The sequence below is a fragment of the Dipteris shenzhenensis genome, chromosome 14 (genome assembly GCF_047967505.1).
Source record: "Dipteris shenzhenensis isolate YYH24624 ecotype China chromosome 14, Dip_SZ_1.0, whole genome shotgun sequence".
In the NCBI taxonomy this organism is placed as follows: Eukaryota; Viridiplantae; Streptophyta; class Polypodiopsida; order Gleicheniales; family Dipteridaceae; genus Dipteris; species Dipteris shenzhenensis.
This window is the reverse complement of record NC_141609.1, coordinates 10,806,533-10,817,340: the sequence shown is the minus strand read 5'-3', so window position 1 is coordinate 10,817,340 and position 10,808 is coordinate 10,806,533. Positions and strand designations below refer to the sequence as shown.

At 46.4% G+C, this 10,808-nt stretch overlaps 1 protein-coding gene across 2 annotated transcripts in view; it reads left to right on the top strand.

Moving 5' to 3' along the window:
* The first annotated feature begins 1,984 nt into the window (after positions 1-1,984).
* The window catches only part of LOC147894182 (uncharacterized), a 78,637-nt gene continuing 69,813 nt past the window's right edge, over positions 1,985-10,808 (top strand). For both annotated transcript variants that reach the window (XM_087384348.1, XM_087384347.1), the window contains exons 1-4: positions 1,985-2,591; positions 2,709-3,849; positions 4,041-4,358; positions 4,535-4,657. In XM_087384348.1, coding sequence (XP_087240474.1) covers positions 2,194-2,591; positions 2,709-3,849; positions 4,041-4,358; positions 4,535-4,657 — 1,980 coding nt within the window. In that variant the 5' untranslated portion in view covers positions 1,985-2,193. The remainder of the gene's footprint in view (positions 2,592-2,708; positions 3,850-4,040; positions 4,359-4,534; positions 4,658-10,808) is intronic.

Below are 10,808 nucleotides of genomic sequence, written 5' to 3'. Positions count from 1 at the left end.
TTCTGTGAGACGAACTCGTATAGCAACAGGATCTTTGTGGTAATCAAGACAGCCTTGTTCATAAAAAATCTAGCCTTTAGGATTGAAACTTGTGGATGATGGCATGAAGTCGCACCATCTATGATACTCCTTCTTCCCTGAGAAGCGATGCCACAAATCCCTCTGGATCGATTGACCACACATAATATCTATAGCTAGCAAAGCAATCTTGCTTAGATGAAGACAAGCCGCGTGGATCCATGACTTGCAAGTAGATGGATAGATACCCTAACCTTCTCCCTCAAAGTAATGACTCCATAGTGTGCGTGCTTTCAATTTGGCGAATTGCACAATCATTGACTTACAAATTGATGAATGCTCTCCTCGCTTCTCCGCCATGACTGGCTCATTCCCGCCTTCACGGGCTCACCCGCATGCTCCTCGCCAATGCTCATCTCGGCCCAAAAATTTACTGGTGCCTGAGGCCAGGAATGCGTGCGATTCCTGCAGAGGCAGGAACCGCTGAATTGACCATGGAGCATAGAGGAAGTCAGTTTGGGAGGGAGAGAACTTCGAGATGCGATAGGCATTGCTAAGATATGCTGAGTTTGGGAGGCAAAAGAGGCATAGGCAGAAGAGGATTGAAGGGATGGAGAACGAGACTCATCAATCATAGCCAACCAAGAACAGCTATGCAACAGTTTGATTGAAACGCAGAAGACATGCAAGGAAATAGAGGTAGTTTCTTGTCAATATTGATATTTAAAATGGAATTTCAAATCATGACACGTGCCTTAAGGAAAAGGAAGCATTTTGCTTCATCCCACAATGCTACCTACCTAACAAGTTGTCCATGCACCAAATTTGTAATTCGGTTTCTCCACAACACGGGGAGAATCACGCATTTGTGTGAGAGAGAATTGTAAATCGTGACTTGCGACTCGTATAGCCTAGATAGTACCATATGCCCTTCCAATTAGTTGCTTCATTTACCTAGTATGTGCGGAAGAAGGCCAAGCCAAGTGACAGGATCCAAAAGATGCAAACAAAACTTCTGCAGGATGCCTATGGGTTTAATAAGTAAATCCAATTTCGGAACATAGAAGTTATCAATTCTGTTGAGATGAATAGCTCTACGACATCCATTGCCTCAACCAAGGGCACTCGGCCTCATCTAGCATTGCCAAACCTTATCTCACAGTCGCTATGGGAATATGGGTAATCTGCCTCTGTATCATGACAACGCTCGCTACGGGATTATGGATAATCCACCTCTGTATCATGACCCTGCCATTGTTGACTAAAAACTCCATTGCAAATCCATGTCTCCTCAATCATAGCCATTGTTCTATTTTGTAAAAAAGACTCTCCCATTGTTAATGCATTGGAAGCCTCGATAGCCATCATTTTGTTGTTAGAAAGATTGTTCCGTTGTAAATGATTTGGAAGCCTCAATAGTTGTGAGAGGTAGAGAAAGTCGAATACCTTCCGCCATAGCAAGCACGCAAGCAAGAAGCATGCATCTCCACAAAGATCAGTCATGTACCAAAGATGAAATAGGTCCGCAGGCAAAAAATGCATCTATGGTCTATAGTGAATACATCTAATCCAAACAATCTAAGAGCTTCTTGCCCAGATCTAGTTAGTGAGACTTTGCATGGTAGTGAGACTTTGGACCCATGCAGACTCTCCTCGTGACGACCTGCGACCACACTTATATTACAAGATTCACTAATTAATGAATAAAACTCACGTTGGGGGCCTATTGCAAGAGTCACTAATTAATGAATAAAACTCATATGTTGGGGGCCTATGTCGTGCCACCTTATCTTAAAATTTTCCGAAAAGCGTTAAGTTTGTTAATACGCCATTTCCGGAATGTTTTGAACATAGGGGGTATTCTCCCGCTGGTTTAAATTCAAATGCTACAACGATCGTCTCTTTCACAAACGTTGCGATTCTTCTTCTTCTTGTGAGCTGCGTCGCATTGCATTTTTCCGTCGTCTCCTCCATTTTTGATCCTTCACCAATCTAGGGTTTCAGCTTTGCCTCGTATCTCCTCTCACAGATTTCTCCTCAGATCTCTCTCTCGCAGATTTCTCCTCAGATTTCTTCCCGGATTATCCCGCTCCTCTGCTCTTCTCATCCATCAATTTCGTCTCGTTTTCTTCTTGTTTGCGAGAAATCCCCCCCCCCCCCCCCCGATCATCTCCCATGGATCCCTCCCTCGTCGAGACCAAGCAGTTGGACATCACCGTCGCTTTCCTCGCTGCCGACGACGACGGAAGCGCTATCCTGGTCAAAAAGCGACGGAGACGCGTGAGCTTCGCTCAGACGCAAACTGTGCATTTCATTCCCCGGAATGATGAGTTTGAAACCCCTCCCGACTCCGACAATGGCGCTACCTTGCCCAAGGTCTCCAATCCGTCTTCGAGGAAGTCGCCCAGGCTACAAGCCAGAGCCAGCGCCTCCAATCATCGGCCGTCACCTCTTTGTGCAACCTCGCCAGCTTCAAGTCTCAACGGAGAAGGCGCGGAGTCTGATCAGCCATCTGATATGGACACGAGTCAGGGGAGCTGGACGGCAGGCCTCCCTATGCCGCGACGTGCGAGGTGAGTGCTCAACATCTTTTCAGGCATCCTCTGAAACCTTTGCCACCTATAACTACAGAATATACAACCTCTTGAGGCTCCAGGATAGGCTGACGCTTCACAAAATGCATGTCGCAGCTTTGAAGAAGAGGATGTCTGCCCGGTCGATCTCTGGCACATCTCGCAGGCTGCAGAAGATAATTCGATCGTGAATGAAGACATGACCATGGACGCTGCCACTTTTTCGCTACATTTATCGGGAGTCCTGGAGTCCAGTACTGAAGAAAGGACTTTTGATGCACAGCAAGGCCGGGGAATTGGGGTGGTGGATGACGCTGATCTGGAAACTGATGGAATGAGCCTCACAAAATTTGCTTCTCCTAGTTGGAGACTGCCTAGACCATACCAGGATTTATCGCACCCGGATGATAACCAAAGCTCTATGAGCTTGGTAACAGAGTTCCGAAACGACCTGTGGCCAGGGAAAGACAAACTATCGCCCGTACAAGGTAGTTCGCTGATTTTGCCTTCCCAAGATCAAGCAACGTCCCGCCCGCGCTTGCACACGGACAAGGAAAACTTGCCTCCTCAGACTCTGCAAATTGCGTCGCCCTCGCCCAGAAAGGTTCAAACATTGGCTCATGATCGTAGCGATTCAGGGGATACCATGGCTTTATGCAACACCGTCGAAGGTTTTCTGCAACAAAGCTGCACACAGTCCATGAAGAGGACTGATGTGCTGGTGGACATTGATGGGAACGTTCGTACACCAATATCAACGCCTAGAATAAGTAATCAGAAGCACGTCGCAACGTCCGTTAAAGGCGAGATCGGTAACCCTATGGATTTCCCTCGAACAAGTGACACCCTTGCAGCTTACACTCTTCCTGTTGGTGACACAATGTCCGCTACTGGCTCTAAAGAGACTACTTTGCCTTTTGGCAAGATCTCCAATGTAGGCACAGGGGAGGGTGACGCTTTTAGGTCAAATGATGATCATCTTCCTAGTTCTGATCAAAGTGACGGATGTTGTTCGTCTGTTGGAGGTACGGAACTTGATGGGGCAGAGAGTAGACCTGAAAGGAGCCTCGAGGATGTACAGCAGTTGGGGCTAACCGTACCCAAAGAAGTATATGGTAAAGATCCCCAAAGAACGCATCTAGAACTCGAATGTGTTGCAAATCTAGACCCTGGAGAAGCTGATCAGGATAGAAAGCCTTTCTCCGAGTTCAAGGAACTCATTGCAACAGATACTATATCTGAGGCATGCACTGAGCAGGTCCATTCTCTTTTGAAACGTTCAATACTTAACCTTATTTGACATAAGAATGCCTTTGTATTCCATAGCTGTCTGTAAACGGCTTGCTGCTTCTTTAATATTTCTGCCTCGTTAGTACTGTCCTTTTTGAAATTTTGCTGATGCCACGTCACACTTTGGTCATGTGTGATTGTCGTTTATGGCGTGCGTAGGCACAACCATCTCAAGTCAGTGGTGGCTTTGGAAGCATCTGTTCTGTAAAACTCAAACCGGTTGAAAGAAAGGGTGGTGGGACCAAAAAGGATAGAGAAGTTGGTACAATTGAGATGCATGAGAAATCGGGGGGAATCTCGAATGGTAGTCCTGATGATGATTTCTCCATTCAAAGCTTGGCTGTACCAGGCACACATGCAAACACAGTTGGTAAGTATGACAGTGCACTGAAGTCTATGCGAAGCTCTTTGTTGAAGCCTATACGATTCACAAAAACTGCTATGGTTTCTGTGGATGACTTCCTTCAGGCTATAGAGGTTAGCTTCTCCATATGCTCCTTTCCTGCTGATTTCTAAAGAAAGCTAGCTCATATACATCATCTGTTTGTGTCTAGTTTCTCCAGTTTAGTCTGCAAGTATGAAGACTTTCAAGAGCATGGGTTTTTGAACGTACCACTTCTGATCCAAGTTCTCTACAATGGCTGGTTTGTTAGGGGGAGAGCCTCACAGTGGAATTTCACTGTGGCGAAGAGGATGTGATATCACCATTATCTCCTTTGAAGCTTAAAAAAACCCTAAGCGATTGCTTGCGCTTTTCATGCCTTGTTCGTCAACAGGTGATGCATCCATCCACAAATTTACACTCTAGCATGCTTTTGATGATTGAATTCACTTCATTGGTAGCCTTAAAGACAAACAGATATTTTTTCCTTGTTTAGAGTATGCAAAGCCTTGAATGCTCTGATTTTGGTAAATGGTCAATATGAGACTATTTACAACTGAAGTACATTTGCAGGTTCGAAGTCCACATTTGAAGTGGTATTTGATTTGAACGCATTGCAGATAAAAGTTGATGATAGATTGCGTACTGTTACTGGTACTATGCATCATGGGGTTCTGTGATATTGTGCGTATTTGGATTGCATGCGTCTCACTTAAGAACGTTGGATATCTCATGCTATTTTGTCACTAGGAAGTTTTGTAACATATATGCAGTCTCTATCTTGAGTATGTACACAGAGAGTCTTCTCTACGTGCAATAAAGCTTGGAAATCTAGCAGAGTTAGGAGGGTTAGCAATAAGAATGCTAGGGGGTGTTTGGGCTGGAAAGGGCTAAAGCGGCTGTTAGATATGCTCAATGCCCCACCCTCCTGGTAACCACCAGTGGTCTAAGGTGCTCAAGTTGTAAGGCCCCCATACGAGGAGAAGCCACGTGTGAGCCCGGGACACTGGATGGATCCTGACTTGCATGTCAGATGAGGTCTATCAATGAGACCGTTGATGGTAGAAAGGTGATCTATGTGAGTCTAGCCTATGGGCTAGGCAGGGTAGGTAAGTTGGTAGCACAACGAGGCACATTGTCTTGATTGTGTGGGAGCTCCTTGCTCGTGCTGGGGTCTGGGGGTTCCTAGGGGGGCCAGCGGCCCCCTTGGTGGGGGTTTGGGGATGAGAGCCCTTGAGGCGAAGGTATAGGGAATATTCCTTGAATATTTCATGGATGACTAGTCGGTTCCACCGACTAGGTTGACTAGGTTGACTGGTTGGCTCCATCGACTACGTTGATCCGACTACCGTCCTCATAGCTGTAAAGAGGCGACCTTTCCAGTCCATTGTATCATTCCCAGATCTTCTAGCAGAGATCTTCCAGCTAGTAGCTCTTCACCTAGTATCTGTCTAGATCGCCATCTAAGCTCCACTGTGGGAGCGCACAGGTAGACAGAGCCATCATCTGTACTACATCAGTAGTGAAGGAAAAATTTGTTAGTCTCCAGTTTGTTGTGTACTTTCTATTCTTTGTTCAGTTTCTGTTCCGTTGCACTGTGTAATTTAACAGCAGCGTGCATAGGGGGAGTGTTCCCCACCCATTGTATTCATGTGCGTGTTGATGAGCTTATTAAGCAAGCCCGTTTCATTGTCATGAAGACTCGATCCTCAGCATCTCAGGTTCCTTGGCAATTTGTTGATATGTTGTAAGCACCATGGGCTTCTACAAGGGATTATCAGTGAGAATGGTGCCAAGTTTAGGGGGCACTCTTGGTTGTCATATTGCATTCACTGAAGTATATCATATCATGCTCAGACATATGGGCATTACGAGTGAGAAATAAATGGGCGGGTGGAGCTTTATTTGCAGCAGTTCAAACGCATGAATCTTGCTGAAATCGGATTTGGGCATTGCAAAAACTTGTTTATAGCACCAACCATTCCAAAATTGTGTATCGAATGAGCCTCTTTGAGGTCATATATGGATTCAATGTTGGATGCCTTCAGCAGGGGTAGATGTAGCTATAAAAGATCAGCAACAACGAAGCAATGACTTTGAGGAAAGGGAGCCTCTTTTCAAGTGGCAACAAAGAACATGCATAATGGTGTAGGGGATTACATACATCTATGGTTACTAATGCCCCTACCTATTTGAAGGTAGGGGTATTAGGTATGGTTATGCACTAATACCCCTTACCTACTTGAAGGTATGGTTATGCTGCATGCACTAATACCCCTACCTACTTGAAGAACATGCATAATGGTGTAGGGGATTACGTACATCTATGGTTATGCACTAATACCCCTACCTACTTGAAGGTAACACCAACACCAAGTTTGTCCAATGGTCTTTGTGCCCTTTGAAGGTAACTCCAAGGGTCTTGGGGCTATAGCCTATATCGGTTGGAATAACCTCCCCCACTTTTAACATCCATTATGTCGTGCCGTGTCTCTTTTGGTAGGTTAGAATGAACATGTTTTCTTAGAGTTGCAACTTGGATGTACATATCATCCATTTTTTGGTTAAATCAAGGGTGTAGAGATGTGGGTCTACTGGAACATGGTCTACATATGGCATCTTATCAAACGAAAGCCTGCCAAATAATAAACATCACCTTTGACATGAGGAGCCTATTTTGGGGCTCTCAATTGTATGTACTCTTTCTTTCTCTTGACCCCGTCTCTTTCTTCTCTTTGTTATGGATCTATGTTCTCGCCACTCCTTTGTGCATAGCTATTTCTTTTGCTTCTTGAGTTGTTTTGCCTTCTATGCTCCCCCCTCGTTGGGCTATGGCTATGGCTCTCTCCTTGTAGGTTGTAAATACTACCCCCCCCCCCCCGGCCTTCTCTCTCTCTCTCTCTCTCTCTCTCTCTCTCTCTCTCTCTCTCTCTCGCGTGCACGCATTCACACACGCACGCACCCATATGCACCCTCACCCACCCACACTCACATAGCTCTCGCCTTTTTATCTAGTCATTGAGTCCAAATGAGTGTTTGTCACCTTTCTAGGGGGATTTCAGGTCATTGTGCCATTGTTGGAGATGTGAAGATAATGATCCTTTACAATGGGCCCTCTGCTTATATATTTAAGTCTCGCTTGGCTATATTTAGATCATACAACCTAATTGCAAGTAGTATGCCCTTAATAGCCCACTTTTGGGGATTCTAACTCACCTAATACTAGCCTTAGTCTCAATTGTGGGTTGTTACATTGGAGTAATTGGATCTTGGATGATCTGGCCTCAATTCTATCTCAAGTGTTCGAAGATAATCTCTCTCCCAAGAAGTGATTTATGTCTGAATAAATCAGGGTAGGAAATTTGATTGTGTTTGAAGCTTGCTTCTTTCAAGAAAGTCCCACCTCCAACCGTTGCATAGTAACTTTGAAAGGCATGTCCAAACCAGGGACTTTACCCGAGTCTATGTTGGAATATGAAGTCAAAGTGAGTGTCTTTGTGTCTCCTAGGTCCCTAGGACTTATTTTATAGTCTAGTGAGTCCTAGAGAGTGGCACGTGTCATATGGGAGATTATCCCATATGCATTGTGATTTTCTGGAGTCTAGAGGCTCACACTATATAGTCTTGTACTAGTCTTGAGTATTTTAATAGTTGTCAACATCAAGCTTTATATTATTGTGAGTATTTTGGTTACATTGCCTTGCACTTGTACTTTCCATTTTGCACTTTCATTTGCTTTCCTTTGCTTTCCATTCTGTTACTCCATGCTATGTCCCTTCACGTGGTATTAGAGCCACCTCCATGAGGTTGAGGTCAGAGGGTACCCACGAAACCGCCTTCCCTCCTCATTGGGAAGGTCCTCTCTTCTCACATGGAGGGACTAGCTCCCCACTTCCCACCATGAGCTCTCCTCCTCCTTTCCGTTGCCTCTCCACCGACATGAAGAGTGAGCTGCCCCGAGCCTTCCCTGAAGGACTTGCTGACCATGAAGAGTGCTGAGATGATGATATGGAGGAGCACCATATGCCTGGCAGTATTCAGCACATATCGCTACCTATGATCAGCAGCACTGTTGCCACCACGTAGGGCCACCACCGCCACCATCGGGACACATGTTCCTGGCCGCCATGGGACTGATTTGGCGGTGCAAACCTGGCACATAGCTTTGTCTATCCGTGGGGTGTGTGGTCGCCTCTGCTTTGACTTTGATCTCGCCACACTGCAGGCAGGGAAGCCCACCGAAGTGACTGCAGGCCTGGCACGTTGGATGGACAAAAGCAGTAGAGCCCAATCCGCCTTCACAGCCACCCTCATCCACGTTTAAAACACCCGAACAACACAATCACAAGGCAAAAGGCATTCATACATCATCATTGCTCTACACATACCTTCTGATACAACTCACACTTTAGCCACATTTTCTCCAAAAGCCAGACAACCTTAGAAAGAACCTAGTGGACCACACAGCCCAACACAAGCTCCTACTGATGACTGAGCTCAAGCTCACAAGGCCTTCAGATCATAATGCATCCAATCCCACAACTCACCGGACAACCATCCACAAGTTCCTTATGGACTAAAGGAAATCTGACATGCACTACGCTCCCGTATCACAGCTCGCCACCCTTGGAGATCTTGATATACTGCCTGGCAAGGCCTCTCTGCCTTCAACCCACAACTAATGCAAGCCCATGCTCTCTTTACAACACTCCTGGCACCTTCTTCATGCAATTCCATCAAGAAAAAGATGACCTCTTCCAAAATCCTACTAAGGTGTTCCTATAGTAGTCCTCTTCTTCTCTCAAAATTCAAAATCATGATCGAGGCTATGGCTTCTCTTGCTCTGACTAGTCCGTTTGCTTCTTAGAAACCCAAAGAGCTCATGCGTAGCTTCCTCCATTTAAAAACTTCATGGTACGCAATAGACACACCGGTTGAGTAACTCCCTGCCCATATACTTTGCATGTGCCATCACCTTGCCACTGATAGTTGGCTCCTCCATCAGCTCGCAGTCTCTTGATCTCTTCTACTAGTAGCCAACGAGCTCTCCTGTGACGTATCCTTCAGCAAGCCTCCCTCTCTTGAGCTTTTTACTGCCATGCAGCTCTCTTTCTTCTGGTGACGCCCCCTATAGGCCTTTCCTTCTGAGACTTCCGAGGCACCCTTTGCTCTCCCTAGTCTTTCGGCTTTCTTCCCAAGCTCTATGGAGCAAGCTCACAGAGCTCCAATCTCCTACAGAGACGCCACCCTTGTCCCCCTGACTTGTAGAGCAACCCATCCCGCGAAGATAGCTAGTAGCGCGGCTTCTCCCGTCATCATGGGGCTCCTCACGACACAGTAGCGACGCCACTGCTGCAAAGTTCTTCCATACGTCAATCGTTCTCTCCAGGCTGCATCATGGCAACCACCGAACCCCAGAAGCTCCCCAAAGCAACAGTCAATCTCCGACTCCCATCCTTCTGCTAACACTCATCTTTGCGATCCCCGAGCTTCAGAAGCTCTCCTCTTCAACAGAGCTGCCGCCTTCTTGTCGCTCACAGAGGTCTCCTCCTCTATCTCCCTACCAACCCGTCGAATTCTGCCCCCAGTGCTCTCCCTGTCGTCTGAGATCCTCCGGGTGTCCACTACCCTTCACGAACTCACAGGCTCCCTCCTGTAGTCGTTGCAACCCCCTCGACAAGCAACAACTCATCCTCAGCTCACGCGTCCTCCCTTCCACACGAGCCTCTCTTGCTCACCTAACATGCTCCTTCTCAAGACCTTCAGTCGCTCACGGTTCTCTCACCACCCCTACGAGCCTCTATCGTCTAAGGTCCTCCTTTCTAGTTATCGAAGGAACTCCTTCTTCTGTGTGCTCCCACGACAGTTGCTTGCCATCTCTTATCGAGTCGCATCGAATCCTCTTCCCTCCATAAGCAACCATGAACCTCCCCTTTCAGCAACCATCACGTAGCATGCCAGCTCATCGTCGAGAAGCTTGCTCTTCCTCATCACGTAGCCACCTGCATGCATGCTTTTTTGATTATAGCCACGTCACCTTTTACTTTTTCACCACTCTCCCACTCTTTCCTTCAAACTATACCAAGGCAATTAGTGCCTATACTCCTACCTTAGGCACCAATGCACATAACCTGCTAACCAACATGTAATGCTCAGTTCCCCACAGACTATCACACAACCATGAAGCCAATCCTGACACAGTGGAAGCAAGGCATTCTCAACAAAAAACTTGTGCTTTCATGCACATATGGCATTGGACAACCATGAAGAGTAGATGTCCTCCCACAACAAAACCCCGTCACACTGCTCTGAATTGCCTGCTGCAACCACACTGCACTTCATTATCTCCCAGAGTCCCTGTAGAAGTGTCTTCCATCTCAAGACAATATATCATCAGTGTGGAGTCCTTCATGAGAGTATCCATAGCTCATTTCCACAACCAACTAGCTATATACATATCTATGCACTCACCCAGCAACATGCAACAAGTGAAAAACATTTTTTCATTTTTCTCCACACATCTCTACAAGTCAGGGGGACAAGGG